This window comes from Lissotriton helveticus, chromosome 6 (genome assembly GCF_964261635.1).
Source record: "Lissotriton helveticus chromosome 6, aLisHel1.1, whole genome shotgun sequence".
Taxonomy (NCBI): Eukaryota; Metazoa; Chordata; class Amphibia; order Caudata; family Salamandridae; genus Lissotriton; species Lissotriton helveticus.
Window position 1 is genome coordinate 947,040,433 of NC_136067.1, and position 19,203 is coordinate 947,059,635.

Here is a 19,203-nt window from a genome sequence, read left to right on the forward strand (position 1 = left end):
AATTTGATGGAAAAGCTCACCTTTTTGCTTCTACACAGAAGATCAAAAGAAAATAAAGGAATCATAGCAGTACTTTTAGATATATTCAAATACTGATCACAGGTTTGGTTGGCAGAGACTTCTGATTTTCAGAGATTTCTGGTTCCTTCTAAAAGTACTATACTTCACAAACTGGCTGGACATATGTCTTGTATTTCTACTTTCCAGTTGTTTCTCTCTTTCTGGTTCTAATCACTTGTATTTTAATCAGATAAGCAGGGGTAATTGATACTGTGCTGCTGTCACGGATGGACTGATTTTGTTAAGAAGGCTCTCGAATGCCATGGGTAACTCACAAACACGTGCAGGCACAGAGCAATGCAGGCACCTATGCGAGGAAGCAGAAGAAGAAGATGCAGATGAAAAAGAAGAAACATAAGAAGTAGAGGAAGAAGGAAAAAAAAGCAAAAGATGATGAAGGAGATGAAACAGAAGAAGAATAGGGAGGTGGCGGTACCCTATGCACATCGCAGGGATGAGTGACTATCTGGAATGCTATTGTAAGCTAAGGAACTGTTGGAACAAATTTGGAAAGAAAGTGGAAAACAATGAGAATTGCCACGGTGTAGCGGTCTCGAGATGTTTGGGGTGCTTTTCATCTCACAGTGCCGCTTCCATCTACGCCCTAGCATAGCTCATTGGAATGCTTCGAACAACCTGAGTGCTATTTGAGGACAAGGGTTTGTGTATGAGGTTGCAGCATTGTAGGTAAGCAGTGAAGTCGGAATTAGGCATTCAAAAATAAAAAATTTGATCTGCATTCACTTCGTATGTATATAGGCATGTGTTGATTTAAGTATGTGGCATATATGTAGCACAAACTCAGCTACAGTGAGCAGAGTGGTGTACTTGACCAAAAACTATCAAAATAGCCAGAGGTGTTATCAAGGCCTGTGGAGGAGCATTTTTGTAACTTTGAAGAATAATGTTCTTAGTAGACCTGTGTCTTCAGTTTTTTCTAGAAATGAAGGAGGGCTGCAGTGGACCTGATAGATATGGGGTTGTTGTTCCAAATCAGGGATGCATAGATGGAGAAGGCCTCTTACCTGTTTTTTAATTCTTTTGAATTACCACGTCTCCAGTCATGCGATGTCTTGGCTGTAGGCGTGTTAGAAAGGTAGGTGATTGTTTAAATTGTAACCAATTTCTAGATAATGCAGCTGGTCTTGACAAAGGTGCATTGGAGTAGGAGAAGCCGGTGGAGTTTCCTAATGGGGTCAGGAATAATGTATTTAAGTTCATTCTGCACCCTGATGAAATGTGCTGTAGTACAGGCAACGCTGCTATCACATGATTACAGGAGTGCCGTGAAGGTTAGTTAGCCTACACACAAAAACCCTGAGGCCTCAAATAGACCGTAATGGGTTCAGATATTTTGTGAGAGCAGAGCTAACACTGTAGCAACCCTGCCTTGATGTGTAAACTTTTAATGAATTCAGATTAACATTTTATATTTATGAGGGAAATACAGTCTTGTGCTTAGAAGAGGAATGTTTTATAATCAAAGCTGCATGTGCTTGCTTAGAGCTCAAGTCACAATGGAGCATGAGCAGATAGGAAGGAACTTTGTTTTATCACTTAGAGATAGAAGCCAGACCAGGTTGCTTGAAAAAGTCATGTTTTGTAGCCCTTCTGATGTACGTGTTGCAGAGAGAGTTTACTGATAAGGTATAATGCATCACATCTTGAGCAATGGTTATGGTTAAGTCAGATGCTAGACAATGTAGTGTTCTGAGAAAGTTAGCAATGGTGTGGAAGGTTATATCAAAAGGAGATTAGGTGCCGCAACGATTGAACCTCCAAATTCTACATACAGGACCAATGATAACTAATGAACAAGTTACTTACTTTCGGTAATGCCTTATCTGGTAGAGACTATCTAGCCGCAGATTCCTTCCCTTAGAATAATCACCAGGCATCAGACTGGAACTGGAATTTTTTTGTGAGCAGTAACCCTGCGTGTGGGTAGGGAGTGTCATGCGGCGCCACGTGACATTTTCTCCATTGGAAGTGACGTGCACGGTGCCTATACAGGCGCCACCCCAGCATGCTGACAGTTTCTTTTCACGACTTTCTATGTCAGAAGCACGGAGCCACCAAGAACTCTGACCTCTAGGGTGTGACGCAAGGGCCCTTAAAAGGGAAACAGCCCTTCACTCTGAATCCATTCGCGGTGAGGGTGGGTGGGTTGGTATGAAATCTGTGACAAGATAACAGTCTATCGGATAAGGTGTTACCAAAGGTAAGTAACTTGGCCATCTGTTTGAGACTTCTAGCCGCAGATTCCTTACCTTAGATAGATACCCAAGCAATACCTCCCCAGATATGGAACTGAGACATGGATTATACAAAAAAATCTTGTAGGACTGAAAAGGCAAAGTGCCTGTCTCAAAGGACCTAACAGTAAAGAGCGTAAAGATTTGTAAACATTTTTCGGGGCACGTCCGAATTGCTGCCTGACAGTTATCCAGGATGGGTAATCCGTGAGCTAACGCAGTGGTAGCACCCTTGGCCCTGGTAGAATAAGCTTGCAAACTTTCAGGAGGTTACTTTTCGGCAAATGCGTATCAGATTTTGATGCAGAGCACTATCCATCATGAGATGGTCTGTTTCTGCACTGCCTGTTTTTTTTGGCTCCGAAGTACCCCACAAAGAGTTGATCATCCACCCCGAACTCTTTTGTGTGGTCAAGGTAGAACAACAAAACTCTTTTTAGGTTTAGACAATGAAGTATCCTCTTCTTCTTTAGAGGGATGAAGCAGAGCATAAAATAGGTAGGGCGATGTACTCGACTACATGAAAGAAGTGATCACCTTCGTTAGAAAGGATGCTTTAGTCCAAAAAACCAGCTTGTCTGGGAGATGGTAAGGTATGGAAGCTGAGATGACAAAGCCTTTATCTCACTGACCCTCCATGCACTGGTACTGCCACTCGAAAGGCTGTTTTTATAGTGAGGAGCGTGAGAAGGCAGTTGTGTAATGGATGGAAAGGAGCGTGCATCAGAAACGTTAGGACTTAATAAAAGTCCCACTGAGTCATGATGAAGGTGGGAATATATTTTTTGGAGACCTTTCAAAAACCTATGCACAATAAGGGACTTGAACAGGGGTGATTGATCTGGTAATCACAGAAATGCTGAGATGGTAGAACGATAGCTTTTAAAGGTGTCCAAAGTAAGGCCCTGCTACACTAGAGTTAGAATAAACAAAAGAACTTGGGGAAGGGGTGCAGATAGGGGGTCAACTGGTTTATCTGCACACCATGCCTCGAACTTGCTCCAAAAGCAGGCGTATACCATCTTGGTGGAGGGAAGCCTGCTGCCAAGATAACATTGCAGACTTCCAACGGAAGGCTGAAAGTTGTCAACAGTTGCAGCTCAATCTCCACGCATAAATGCTAAGTGTTGTCAGGTTCAGGGGAAAAAACCCTCCCCTGTTGCTGCGACAGAAGATCCTCCTGAAGAAGAAGCCTGATCTAAGAACACATACACATGGTCAACAGCTTGGGATACCAGACTCTCCATGCCCAACCTCGACCCAAATGAATGACTTGGGCTTAGTCGTTCTTGATCTTCTTGAGTACTGGGCAGGCATTGTATTGGCAGAAAGGCATGGAGGAGGCCTGAGCTTCTCTCGAGATGAAAAGCGTCTCAAAGCGAGAGCTGCCTTGGTAACTGCAGCATGCAAAACTGCTGGCATTGAGCATTCGACGAAGTGAACAGATCAAACCAAGGTTATTCCTATTCTTGGAAGAGATCTAGTGCCACCTCCAGATTGACACGCCATTTGTGATCCACTAGGCATCGACGACTAAGTTTGTCTGCCCTGGCGTACATTGATCCTGACAGGTGTGAACCATCAGTGAAGTCGGAATTAGGCATTCAAAAATAAAAAATTTGATCTGCATTCACTTCGTATGTATATAGGCATGTGTTGATTTAAGTATGTGGCATATATGTAGCACAAACTCAGCTACAGTGAGCAGAGTGGTGTACTTGACCAAAAACTATCAAAATAGCCAGAGGTGTTATCAAGGCCTGTGGAGGAGCATTTTTGTAACTTTGAAGAATAATGTTCTTAGTAGACCTGTGTCTTCAGTTTTTTCTAGAAATGAAGGAGGGCTGCAGTGGACCTGATAGATATGGGGTTGTTGTTCCAAATCAGGGATGCATAGATGGAGAAGGCCTCTTACCTGTTTTTTAATTCTTTTGAATTACCACGTCTCCAGTCATGCGATGTCTTGGCTGTAGGCTTGTTAGAAAGGTAGGTGATTGTTTAAATTGCAACCAATTTCTAGATAATGCAGCTGGTCTTGACAAAGGTGCATTGGAGTAGGAGAAGCCGGTGGAGTTCCCTAATGGGGTCAGGAATAATGTATTCAAGTTCATTCTGCACCCTGATGAAATGTGCTGTAGTACAGGCAACGCTGCTATCACATGATTACAGGAGTGCCGTGAAGGTTAGTTAGCCTACACACAAAAACCCTGAGGCCTCAAATAGACCGTAATGGGTTCAGATATTTTGTGAGAGCAGAGCTAACACTGTAGCAACCCTGCCTTGATGTGTAAACTTTTAATGAATTCAGATTAACATTTTATATTTATGAGGGAAATACAGTCTTGTAACTGCAGCATGCAAAACTGCTGGCATTGAGCATTCGACGAAGTGAACAGATCAAATCAAGGTTATTCCTATTCTTGGAAGAGATCTAGTGCCACCTCCAGATTGACACGCCATTTGTGATCCACTAGGCATCGACGACTAAGTTTGTCTGCCCTGGCGTACATAGATCCTGACAGGTGTGAACCATCAGTGATATGCCCTGATGTACCAGGCCTGTCCGGAGGCACAAAGCCTCTTGAGAAAAGGTCCACCACCCCAACCCACCCCACCCTGTTTGTTGCAATTCCACATGGCGGTGGTGTTGTCTTTGAACACCTGAAACAGCAATCTTCTGATTGAAGAAAGGGAAGCATTAAATGCAAGTCGAATCGCTCAGAGCTCCATTAGGCTGATGTGGAGTCCGACTTCTACTGGAGACAGGAGTCCTCTGATCTCCACCTCTCCCAGACGGTCACCCCAGCCCAGAACTGATGCTTTAGTCACCACAGTCAGCTCTGGGTGGGGAGGGGAGAGAGGTCTGCCACTGACCCAATGTCAGCTCATTAGCCACCGCTGCAGGTCTTTTGCGGTTCCCTCTGAGATCTTGACCATGTCGGAGAGATTCCTCTGATGCTGTGCCCACTAGACCTTCGGGTCCAACTGCAGAGGCTAATGCAAGACGGGCATGTGTTACAATAAGGATGCAGGAGGCCATGAGGCCCAACAGCCTCAGAGACTGTCTCGCTTATCTAGGATAAAGGCTGAAACATCAGCATCATAGCCTGAATATTCTTGACTCCACTCTCGGGAGGATAGGCCCAAAACTGCACTGTATCCAGAACAGTTATGATGAATGAGAGCTTCTGAGAAGGAGTCAGGAGTGACTTTGGCATGTTGATAGTGAGACCCAGCAAGTTGAGTGAGGACGTGGTGACAGAGGGGAAGGAGTAGCCCCTTTGGACGAGATACAAAACCCAACAGTTGAATGTTATTAACCTCCAGTGGTACACATGATGGCATATCCTGGTCCCCTGTCCTCTGTTTCGATGCCTTTGATGGTCAAAGGGTATTCTAAAGGTTTTAAGAGGTATCGGCTGCCTGGCAGGGTGGTGGACTGGCTCAACCTCTTGCTTCCTCTCCCATGTGGTCTGTAGGAACTGTATCCTCAGCCATGAAAAGATTGTGAGGATTGCTGGCTGGGCATGTACAGACGTGGTTGTAAGACCCTTCTGTGACAACGAAAGGGGAAGAAGGTGGACTAGGTTTGGCGTGGGGCCATGAAAAGGCTCAAGGACCTGGCCATAGCTGTCCTTAAATCGCTAAATGGCAGAGTCCAACTTCTCACCAAACAACCGAGAGCCATCAAAGGCTGGGCGATGTCTGGACATCCTATGAAGAGGGAGTGGTTCTCAGCCAGGCATGGCGCAGAAGGGCCACTGACAATGAAATTGCTCTGCCCAGTGAGTCGGTCGTATCCAGTCCACATCTTAAGGAGAGCTTGACTGTTTCGCTCCCATCAGCAATTGCTTGAGAGAGTATGGCTCCAAGACCATGGGTAGTATTTGCCCAACGAGTTCCAGATGATATGGAAGTATCGGTCTAAGAGGCATGCAGTGTTCACCGACTGAAGTGCCAGGCTGGTTTAAGGGAACATCCTGTTCTTGAAGGGTTCCAGCCTTTTGGATCCCCCGTCCAGTGTAGTGGTAGTTAATGCGCCAAGGTTAATTTTGAATGTGGAGGCCTGGAGTAATGGTTTTGTGTCCCTAACTCCTGGCTGACAACAAAAGACATACAATTGATGGACGGAATACAAAAACAAATCAAAACATTCACACCCAGTAAGAGATGTGGGCTAAATCCATCATTCTTTTGCTCACCATGCCACCCCAGTTTATAGCCAGTGATATGCAAATCAGTTTTGACCCTGTGCCTCATGGGAACAGTCCAGACAGAACTGCCAAGCAACGTCCTCACTGGATGAATCAAGCCTCCTGGGACCGGTTTCGGGGCATCACCCCACATCAGCCAGGCTAGCTTGAATCCAGTGGCACACTGCGTCCAGGACCCACTTCTGTGCATACCCAGCGCACTTAGGATGAGAAAGCAAAAGACAGACACATAATGAACGGAATGCAGAGCAAATCAAACATTCACCCCAGTCAATAGATCTGGGTTAAATCATACGAATAAGGAAATCACTCTGTCATGGGAAGACTGACCCCCGTCAGCGCTGGACCCGGTGCCAGACGGCGCCCATCTGGCTCTGTGTCGGAGTTGGTTATGACAATGGGGATGGCGCCACTGTGGGGCGTCCGCAGTTCCTATGGAGTCTACACTGGAGCAGGTGCCGAGGAAGGTCGAGGTGGCTTGACAGGCACCGTTCCAGGTCCATCAACGGATCCAAGGGGCCCGAATGCCACCAGGGGTGAACCTGTTTGGCGGAGTACCAGTAGGGGTCCCCTCTGAGCCCGCGGGCCCCAAGGAGCACCAGCAGAGATGGGTCACCCAAATATGAGGAGCAAGGCCTCATAAACCTCACTTACATGGGCGAGGGTCGCTTCTGGAAACTCAGAGGTGCGGGCCAGCAAAAGTGCAGGCTCCACCAGAGAGCTATGGCTCGAGTGCCAAAGCTTCATTGTCTTGTCAGATGACTTTGACGGAAGTGGCAAAGTCAAAGATCTCTTTGACTTCTTGCTCTCCTTGTGACAGACGGACTTACCCAATTTTCCCGACTACCTCGACTGGGACGACCAGTGCTTGGAGCGGCTCTGTAACTGTTCTCAGTACCTTTCTCTCTAACGAGATCATGAGCGTTGTGGCATTGTGCAGCGAGGAGGTTGAGGGACTGTTCTCCCAAGGCCTTGGGGTGCATAGTAGGTCAATCATGGCAGGACTTGACATTGTGGTAGCCAGAGGCACATCTAATGTCACTGACATTTGTCGGTGATAGGTGCCACAGGGCTTGAAACCAGCCTTCCTAGCGGACATCCTCAACACACCAGGAGACAAAGTCTCGCAAAACTCTTAAGAACATATTGAAAAAAGGTCAGCCGAAAAAGCCTGGGTGTAGCTCTTCTCCAGATCTGCGCTGACTGGCTTGGAAAGAAAAAACTGACGTTAGCGCCCTGGGGTCGCGCCTATATAGGCCCTGCACACGTCACTTCTGCGAAGACCACGCCATGCAGAGACAACCACACCACCGACTGGCGCGCAGAGGTACAGCTCACGAAAAAGTTATGGATCCAGTCTGATGCCTGGGGATTATTCTAATGTAAGAAACTTGCAGCTAGAAGTCTCTATTAGATATTTTTTTAGATATTTAGGTCTGAGCATTATGCATGGGCCAAAGCATCTGGCATTACCCTCCTACTCTTCTGGGTTTGGCCAGGCATTAGAGTGATCACTTAAATTCACAACAGAACTTTTGGCTAGTTTTTTGCATTATTCTTTCAATATTTTATTCCTCTTGCAGAATGTACTTTAATTAACCATCATTCCAAACATCAGCAGAGGTATTGGCAGCATCTACAGTTGCGTTGCTGGGAGAATCGATGATCTTTTGATACTAACAGAGCAGCCTCAGCTACAGGTGGGTAACTGGTGCATGGGGGCCCTATTTCTCTTTTGTTTTTAGTGCTATGAGAGGTGCATCCATTCCACCCAACTTGGGCTGGGGCCGAGGTTATTCCAATCTTCAAAAAGGGAACCCGGGACACCCCGGCCAATTATAGGCCTATTAACTTAATTGATTGTAGTCAAAAACTTGTTTCAAGGGTTGTGCTGAACAGTCTTCTAGAATGGACGACTGCGACCCGGACAATATCACCTTTGCAGGGTGGGTTTAGAGAATGGATAAGTACACTAGATTAGGTCCTTCGGTTTCAGCTTCTTTATTGGAAATATGTTTTATTAGGGCGGGAACAGCTTTATGTATTATTTGTTGATCTCAGATCAGCTTCCGACCTCGTTTTCTGCTCCAAGTTATGGCAAGTGATGGTGAATATGCGCTTACATGAAAATATTTTCACCTAAGTAAGATGTAGCCAGATGGTGAATTGACTGAGCCCTTTTATGTCCAAAAGGGGGGGTGAGACAGTGGTGTGTCTTGTCCCAATCTTCTTTTTACTTTTTATCAACAACCTAGCAACTTTTATTGACTGTGATGGTTATGATGCTCTGCCCCTCGCAAACTCCAGGACACTGGTTCTGTTTGCGGACGATATGTTGCTTTTCTCGAAATCTCCCATGGGTTTCCAAAAGATCTTGGACACATTTGATTCCTTTTGTGCTCTTAGAGGTCTAGACATAAACATCACTAAAACTAAGTTTATTCAATACCACACGTCCTAATCCAGCTCATAGCGGGTCCCATTTGGAACGTGTTCGCACATTTGAGTACTCAAGTGTAACTCTCACACAGTATTTCAACAAGCAACCGCACGTAACTAGGAGCAGGTTAAGGTTACAGCGGATTTCGGGGGACATCGTAAAAATAAAAAAGGGCTCTCTTTTTCACCTTGTTTCCCTTCCACTACAAATCTTTAATTGCCAAGCACATGTCTCAGCTCTTTATAGAGCAGAGCTCTGGGGGCATAGGGATGTGTCTACTCTGGGGCTTGTTGAAAATAGTTTCCTGTGAGAGTTGACTGGTCTCCCTATAAGTTCCTGTTGCCTCCCCTAAGAAAACTAATGGATGTGGTTGGCTTAAGGCTTATACTATACTGGAAGAGATTTTAGTCCACTTCGGAGCTGGCTCCTTATCAGGCAGTGTTGCATGATATTCTCTGCAGTGTGGGTGCAATCGATATTTCGTGGCTTAAGTATGTTATGGCAATCCTCTCAAATATTGGCCGTAGCCACCTTTGGGGTGCCCCTTATGAGTGCAGTGAAACACCTAAGGCCCAAATATAGATTGCTTATACTAGGATAAAATAAGCTAAATCTGCTGTATGCTCAGGCACACGTTGGAACCTTGACTACCGGTTTCCTTCAATGGAAAGGCAACTATGATCTGGAGAACATTTTGGATGACACTGAGCGGGCAACTGAAACGAAAATCTATATGCAATTCAGATATGGGTCCCTTCCTCTTCTTTCCTTTACAGATGGGTGAGGGGTGAATCAAGGCCTGGGTGGGTGATTCAAGGCCCTCTCTCCAGCAACGTACTTCATATCTTTTAGCGAGTGATACACTTGAGCATGTTTTAATTTGTTGCCCGGCCTATTTAGGTCCTAGGAATCTGTACAACCAACTGCTGTGTCGCAATCTAGGGTTTAGGATATGCAGAGTGGTGCTGAGAATTCAGAAATGTGACACTAGCCGATGTGTAATATTCACATGCTCACAGTATTTGTTGGCGATGTGGAGGATCAGGCAATCTAATCTAAAAAGATTAGCATGGATTAGTACTACCTATGAGTAAATAATTAGATCTATGCAAGTACCTGCTGCATGACATCCTCTATTGTTTTATATTACTTTTTAATGGATTTTTTTATAATGGATTTATTCTAATTTTATTTATTTATTTATTTAACTGCGATTTTAATTGTTTGTACTTTGTTGGCATATTGACGAATACAGCTATTGATTGACTGGTACTTTATTTACATTTTAGCATGTTAAGAAATGTTTGTTAAACCTTTTTCTTGGATTGTTTTCTTGCATTATGCCAGAGGGTCAAACATTATGCCAGAGGGTCAAACACTGCATTGTGATGAAAACAACTCTGTGCTGAGCTGGTTGCACACCAGTATTGACATTAGTTGTGGTGCACAATACAAGACAACCGGCATACAGGATGCCTTCGAGGAGGTCCAGTGTAATATCTGTGAGATTGTGCAGGAGGACATATTTTTTAATGCAGAGGTGTTCCTGGCATGTTCATGAGTACGACAAGAACACTGACTTTTCTACGACTAGATTCACACCGAACAGACATTTTGTTGGAAATGGCCCTTTTTGCAGGGTTATCTCCAAACTTTTTGCTTCTTCCTCCTATTTTTTCCTGACCTGATCTTGTTGGTTTTATTATTATTTTTTTAACTGTTTTTATTTTGTTTTAACCATCAGCCAGAATATCAACAGGTGAGTCGTGTATACATCAAGTATTACCTTGTTACAATTACTTATTACTGTCTTGCATAGAGAGAATACATTTTGGGATTTCGCCCTCCAGTGTTCCTTCCCCTTCCCACCGATACATTAGATATGTCCTACTTGGGTTGCTTCCCCTTAGGCAGTGAAATTGTACGGCTATAGCTCACAGTTCCTGCATGTTGAGGTGCATAACAGAGTCCCCTACCCTCCACCTCCAAACCATAATATCTTAACCACAGCTGCCAAATTTTCTTGAATTATTTGGTTGTTCTCTCTGCCTCCATATATAAATCCATATTGGCACAGTTGTTGGTTTTAGGACTATGGGAACTTTACCACTGCTATTCAGTGCTAAAGTGCATATGCTTTCTGTAAAAATTGGTGTTTCCATGATTGGCATATCTGATTTAGTAGTAAGTCCCTAGTATTGTGCACTGTGTGCGCCCAGGGCCTGTAAATCAAATGCTGCTAGTGGGCCTGCAGCACTGATTGTGCCACCCACATAAGCAGCCGGTAAATGTAACTAAGGTCTGCCACTGCAGTATCTGTGGGCAGTCTAGTACTACCATGACGACCTGACAAGTGCACCCACTTGCCAGGCCCTACCCTTCCCTTCCCTTTTCTTACATGTCAGTCACCCCTAAGGTAGGCCCAAGGTACCCCTGTGGGCAGGGTTCAGTGTATGCGAAAGGTGCGAAAGGTAGGATATGTCCTGATAGTGAAATATTGCCCATTTGGTTTTTCACTATTGCAAGGCTACCTGTTCCCATAGGATAGAATGGAGAGTTTGCCTATAACATCTTATAAACATAACTACCCATGGGAACAAGGTAGGATAATAAAGTTTAGTATGCCAGAACTCAGAATTTAAAGATGCATTTTTTAGTAAAGGTGATTTTTACATTTTGTGTTTGAAAATATCTACTTTTAGAACGTAGGTATTTTCTTGCTTAGCCATCCAGCGTATCTCTGCTAGATTTGTGTAGTGCATGCCTGGCCTTGGGATGATAGGGGTTGGGGAGGTGCAGTGGCTCCAGAGACTCTGATGAGTCATGGCTGGGCTGAATAGACCTGGGTTGCATTTAGAGTAGTGGGAGGAGATATCCTTGCACCTAAATAGACTTGGGGCCCAATGTAGGAGCCCTAATACCGGTCGGAAACGGCCGATTTCGGCCGTTTCCGACCGGTATTAGGGTTTTCTAATGTAGGAGCATGCTTTACAGAATCTGTATTTTACCGAATCTGTATTTACAGATTCGGTAAAATTACTGAATTGGTAAATACAGACTCGGTAAAAATACCGATTCTGTAATAGCACATGTAGGTAGCACATCTTTGAGTGCCGCAGGCCTTTCAGATTCGGTATTTTACCACCCAATCCAATTGGGTGTTAAAATACCGAATTCAGGTGTGCATGCACATGTGTGCATGCACACCTAGCCATGTGACAGACAGACATGCCCTTAGGGCATGTCTGTGTGCCACATGGTGCACATGCCTATTTTTGGGGTGCCAGAGGGTGTCAAAGTGACACCCCCTGCACCCTTGCCAAATTCGGTATTTACTGATTCTGTAATTACAGAATCGGTATTGCCCATTGATTCCTATGGGCTTCAAAGCCCATAGGAATCAATGGGCAATACCGATTCAGTATTTACAGATTCGGTAAATACCAAAGAATCTGTAATACCTACATCTCCCCCCTTCATATTTACCGACTCTTAAATACCGAATCGGTAAAATTCGGTATTTAAGAGTCGGTAAATATGATTTACCTACATCTGGCCCCTGGTCTGCTATAGACAATGCTGTCTCCGCCTCCTGCTGGGAAGCTGGGTCAGAGAGGACCAAACTGGTTTGGACTAAACACAGACACTCTGTCTGAGAGGAAAAAGGAATTTGGGGTATAAATATTGGGGCCCGGACCCCAGAACTCTGTATGGTGGATTTTTATCGTTTTTGGTCTTGTTTTGGATATGTAAAAATATTGCATCATTTCATAAACTGGTGTGGTGTGGTGTCCTTTTGTAGTGTCTTCACTGTATTACTGTTGGTTATATGCAAATGCTTTACACACTGCCTCTACGATAAGCCTGACTGCTCGTGCCAAGCTACCAAGGGGGTGAGCAGGGTTTATTTTAGGAGTGTAACTCCCTTATCCTGATTAGAAGGAAGGGTCCCTACTTGGACAAAGGTGCAAAACCTTGCCAACTAGAGACCCCCATTTCTAACACACTTCCACTACACTTTGATCTCAAATGTGGTCTTCACATGATAAACATTATGCCCTTACCATTAGCAGCATAATTTTTCTTTTCTTCAACATCTGTAGTCATTTCGTACATATCACCATGTGCTCGCGCCAGTCGCCAAAGAAACTTAACTTCATTTCCATACTGCTGAAAGAAAAAACGAATCATTATTGTATGTGGTTTAATTAAAATAACCGGGCATTTGTCCGGGGAAAAAACTGCTGCATTTAGTTCAAGGGATAACCTTTGTAGTAAGCTCACATGGCAACAAATATGTCCCATCCCAAAAAGTCTGAAACTCTATCCCACTTGATAACAAAGTGTTCAGCATTCTTAGGGCTCTGGCAAGATTCTGTAGGTACAGAGGGAAAGTTAAGGTTTGGCTGGCGCTTCCACAGTTATGCCTCTTTAGTACTGTGCCCAGCATAACACAGATCTCTGAAACTACAGAGAATAAGAATATTTCATGACAAGGTCAGTCAATTCAATTTCAATTCAAATAACTTTATTTCGGTTCCACAAAGGAATCATAAAAGTATACATCAAGATAAAAAAGACACAAATTATTAAAAAAGCCACAATACATTTTACATATTTCTGGTTTTCAATATTAGAATCTTGGCATAAGAAACTGAGTCAAATTTATCATTAGACCAACATAGATACATTTTATGGGGTTTTCAACCCAGAGCATGTTTTAGTATTGATTTCTAATAACAAGAGCTGATCTAATGAAATTAAGTACAGCATTACAGATGTTAGGGGTTGACAGAGACAGTAGATATTCATAACCTTCTTTATAATAACGTGAACCGAAGGATAATAGTAATGGTCTAATAAAAGTATTTCTTGGGACCTTATACAAAGCACAGAAAAGAATAAGGTGCAAAGTATTTTGCGAAACCTTATCATTACAGGGGCAAAATGGTAGTTTCTCGCACCACCCCCCTTGCTTTGGCAATGCAAAAAGAAAGTGTAGAGTGCTAATGCGAAACCTTGTCAAGTAAAAACGCCATTGCGTATTGGTGATATATGAAAGATAGAAAGGTCGCAACAATTTGCCCCTGACACACAATGTATGTTCACTGTTCCTTAAGGTACCCAGATTAGAACTATAGGCACTCTTAATAGTTAGCTTTGCATCCTTACTAATCATGTCAGGGTTTCCAAACATATCACCTAACCCAATCTTATAAAGGGTATCCCTAACATATCAAAGCCATGGAATCTTTTTATAAAGGTCAAGTTTAAGGCAATCTTTTAAGATATTTTTTGTTAATTTCAATTCCTCAGATTGCCAAACTTTAGACCAAAGAAGTAATGGAGCTACATGTATGGTATCACTCACACACTCCATACCAACCTCCCCATGACAAAAACTGTTCGACGTACCCAATGGAACAGATAGGAGACGTTTTATAAATTTGTTCTCCATAATCTGCAACTTTTCACAATTTTGTGACCCCCAGACTCCAGCACCAAAAGTAATAACAGAAACACACTTAGCTTTATACAGGGATATTATTTCTGCTATTCGCCGTTGTCCTAATTTGCTGGCAAAACGAAAAAGAGCTTCAATTGATTGGGTAACCTTTTGGGCCCGAGCTAGTATCAGAGGTTCCCAGTTCAACTTTTTATTAAAAAGGTTACCCAAGTAATTAAAGTTATCAACATTCACTATAATTGAATCCTTCACCATATACCTGCGGATTTTTACGCTTTTCGGACCGCAAGTCATGGTAAATGATTTAGTGAAATTGACCCTAAGATCTAAATTTCCCATAAATAGATCAAAAGCATTCAAGCAAATCTGCATGCTATTGGATGTAAGGGTCATAAGAACAGTATCGTCTGCATATGACAACATTGGAATTCTTTTGCCGTTAATCTGTGGAAAATCAGCACCAGATTCTAGCAAAAAAAATTCTAATCCATTAGTATAAACCAAAAATAAGAAAGGAGCTAAAATACATCCCTGACGGACACCTTCAGTAGATAATATGGGTCTAGTCTTCTCCCCACCCGGGCCATATCTAATTCTCACTACTGTGGCGGCATGGAGCCTTTGAAGTAAGGTAACCAAAGGCTCCTCAAACCCCATAGACTCCATCATCCGCCATAGCTTACCCCTGCATACAGAGTCAAATGCACTGGACAAGTCCATGAATGCCAGGTGAATGGAACTATTCCTGGCACCCATGTACTTGCCCATAATTAATGCTAAATTTAGACACTGCTCAGTGGTTCCTTTCCCTCTTCTAAATCCATATTGGGAGTCCACAATAACCCCCACTGACTCCGCCCATGTTTCCAAGCGAGCCAATATCAGCCTACCCATTAACTTACAAGAGGCATCTATTAGTGATATTGGCCTGTAACAACATGGGTCAGACTTATCACCCTTCTTAAAAATGGGTACCACCACTGCCTCTTTCCAAGAAATCGGAATGGGCCCCAACGTTATTGCCTTGAAAACATTCAGGAGTAGTGGGGACCAAACCTCCAGATTATGTTTAAATAGATCCAAGGGTACTGCATCAGGACCTGGGGCCTTTAAAGCAGCCCCCTTAGTCAGGGCTGTCTTTACCTCTGAAAGCGTTAATGAGTCACTAAGTAATTTCGCTGACACCATATTTAAATTACCTTCTCCCGTGGTAGCAGTCAGGGGTAGCTCATTTGGATTAAAGATTTTACTATAATGGGCTACCCAGGAGTCTTCAGGTATGTGCATTCGAATGGTATTCTCTTCTCCTGTTTTTAAAAAAGGCCTATTTATTACCTCCCAAAAGAGCCTATTATCTCTTAGTTCAACCGCTTTTTCGAGATCTTCCCATGCCTTAGTCCGTAAATCATTTTTCCTCTTCCTAAAGGTATCTCCATACTTTTTCCTAGCTAATCTAACAAATTCCTTGTCGCGTGGAACTTGGCGTAAAGCCTTCGATAGTCGAGTTTGGGCAGAGGAGCATTCCTCATCAAACCATTTGGGCCCCCTATCTGGTTTCCTCCCACCTAATTTAACAAGGTGTGGAGCAATGTTTCCCAGTAACAGTTCGAAATTCTTAATTGTATAATCTGGGTCAGATATAGGCATCAGACATGTTTCTATCTTATCCTTATTTTCCTTAAAGATATGCTCCTCCAATTCCCTCACATCTACTTTATCCCACCTTAGGGTAACACCTTGATTTTGACTGTATTTTATAGGTTGTTCCACAGTCCGGGTCTTCTCAGAAACCAGGCTAAAACTCAGAATAAGGGGGTTATGGTCACTAACCGGGTTCGCCTCAATTCTAAAATCTTTTAGAAAATGGGAAAAACCCTTAGAAACCATGGCAAAGTCGATTGTGCTCGCTCTGCCCCCTGTACCCTGGAAAGTAGGTATATTCGATGCGCCAGAGAAATTAGGCATATCCAGGATACATAAGTCATTATTCAAAACAATACTGTTCAAGGCCTCCCCCTGTTTTGAGTGAATAAAATGGGCCATTGGTTGGTCAGTTAAATCCATCACACCACATACTCTAGACCCACTAAATTTACATAATACACAATTAAAATCGCCTAACCATATAATAAAAAGAGGGAAAACCCTATTTGTAACTTTCACAATTTCCTCCTGTAACTTTTCAATAACTACAGTAACATGGGGATCAAAAATATTATAATACCAATTTATAAGAAGAAGGGTTACCGGAAATAAATCCTTAATCAAAAGTAATTGGTACCAGGGAGATTCCACCACTCGTGCCACGTGTATCGAGTTATACTTTACGGAGATAGCTGTCGCAAGTCCACCCTTTGCTCTCCCTGCTTGCGAGGGCTCTGCAAAAACATTAAACATTTGAAAACCATCCAAGCTGTGATCCACAGTACGCCATGTCTCCTGGAGGCAGACAATATCAAAGGATTCAATACAATCTAGCCAGACAGGATCCTCTAATCTCCTCCCAAGGCCAGCTATATTCCAAGAAATTAAACGAAAACAGCTGTCCTCTACCCGATTACTCTCTTTACCCTGTAATGATTTCTCTTTAGGGTGAACCAAGTCACACTCACCTATTCTTGTGTCTCTACTGTTGTGTGCTACATCAGCATAGGGCGAGTTTATTTCTGTAGATTTACAGAGTTTTTCACCAAACCGCTGATCTAAGGCAAAATTAAAATTAAAATTTTCTTTACCCATAGATCCCAGAGTTCCCTCATTCACATGGGTGACATCATCTTTCTCTCCACCATAGGCTACAAAGTTAGTATGTTGCTCATAGAGCTTTTGAGATATATTACTAGCCCAAGGACCATCTACATTATTAATATTATTAGTTCTGGTCTCCAAATCGTCCCACTGATTAAATTCATAATGGGACGCCGTGACAAGCATAGCCCTTTCAAAAGGAGACGAAAATGTTGACAACTCATCCCAAACCACTTTTTCTTGTGACAGAATTGAAATCAGTCAATCGTTTACATCCATAGCAGTCAAAGGATGGAACATGTTAAATAGGGGAATATTCCAAAATTCCTTTGGATCTGTAGGAGGGTAATTATTATCGTTCAAGGTGGGATACCTAATTGGGTAGTTGGGTGAAAAGAAAGGGTTAACATTTCTATTAAAATGAGTAGGGATGGCGGAGTTCGTGAATTGTCTCCGACAATGAGGGACTTCCAAACCGTGCCTCCTCAAAGGTTTATTGGAGGGGAACATCATTGTTTCCGGGTAGAAGTATGTCAGGTTTCGAGATGATACACCTCCATCACTTCTACCCGGAAACCAGTCACTAATATAGGTGACCACCCTGTGGTCCCGAAAATTTATAATAACCACGTCACCTTCTATATCTTTAGGGCGTAAACCCACCCAGTGACACCTTCTCACTGAGACGATGTCACCATTCAGGTGTAATGGTAGTGGTCTATTTATACATAGCCAATGAATGACCTTATTTTTTAGGCTAATGTTTGATTCCACATTTCCATCTGGAACGACAGGGACGCCTGTTAAAATAATGACAAAATTAGACGACTCCGGGGGCAAGTCTACTATATTTTTTGAATTGGATTTTCCTCTATTTAAACTGCTTGTTTAAGTGGGAGGTAATCTACTGGTATTAAGAGGTTTTGGAGCCATTGATTGAACCCTTTCTCTACCTATGTTTTTTTTTGCTGTAGTATCAGATATGCCTACCGGTTTGATCGAATCTCTATCAGCAGGCATATTATTATTAGAACTTATAGTAGGTGTCTGTTGCCTACGTTGGTTATTGGTAGGTTGTTTAATTGTAGGTCGAGTCTCAGTTGGAATAGATGGAACAATTAAACTGGGGTTCTCTGGCGAGATAAGCTCCGGAAGAAGCCGATCCAATTTTTCATCCAGCCTTTTGAGTCTCTTAGTGAGCGGAAGAATGAGTGACTTTAAAAGACTTTCAACTGCCTCGAGGAGCCCTCCGTTAAGAAAAAATTTGTCATCTGTGACCGGATTCCCCTCTTTCCCCACTGCATCTATTAAAATTTGTTTAGATATAGCTACATGTGGCGCCTTCCACGGATTGCCAACCCCATTTTTTTGGCCACCCTTCCTCCTTCTTTTCCTAACTGGAGAGCATACAGGTCCTCTGTTCCCTTTACTTGTTTGATTGTCACGTGGTCTGCTAATTTTAGCAGTCGATTGAGATTCAAGCAACGTGACTACCTCAGTTTGAATCTTCAAAGCTGGTGGTAGAATGTTACTAATAGGATAGGGAACAGGATCTAAGGATAAGGGGGTATTGAGATCAATAAGATTATTGGATGCGGCCGTGGGCGAGTTACTCTCACCTTCCACAGCTACATCCAAATCATCTAATGGTGGCGGGCTATCTTGGAAGATTAGAGGAATATTTTCAGTATTAAACAATTCCGCATCCGCCTCAAGATACGTACTATCATGCATCGATGAGCTCATAGCTACCTTCTCATGGTTGGGAAGTGGCTGTCTCTTAAGGAGCTCAATGGAGAAGCGACGCTCGGCCCTCCTCTCTGCTAGAGTTAACTCTCTATCAATGTCTTTAGTAGCTCTAGAAAAATATTTATCGAGGGGGCCGAGTATTGCTACGCCAACACAGTTAGGAAGAGAGTTAGGGGTAGGACTAGCCATCCCTAAGGGGGTAGAAGAAGTAAAAAACCTAATTAAAAACAGTCAATAAAACAATTAAATATATTTTACCATAAAAAGCTA

At 43.2% G+C, this 19,203-nt stretch overlaps 1 protein-coding gene across 2 annotated transcripts in view; it reads right to left on the reverse strand.

Moving 5' to 3' along the window:
* Positions 1-19,203, reverse strand: part of RMDN2 (regulator of microtubule dynamics 2) — a 702,094-nt gene that overhangs the window by 436,486 nt on the left and 246,405 nt on the right. The window contains exon 4 of one of the 2 annotated variants that reach the window (XM_078648597.1): positions 13,034-13,136. In XM_078648597.1, coding sequence (XP_078504723.1) covers positions 13,034-13,136 — 103 coding nt within the window. Of the gene's footprint in view, positions 1-13,033; positions 13,140-19,203 lie in introns of both variants that reach the window. The other variant, XM_078648595.1, reaches the window with a different exon arrangement.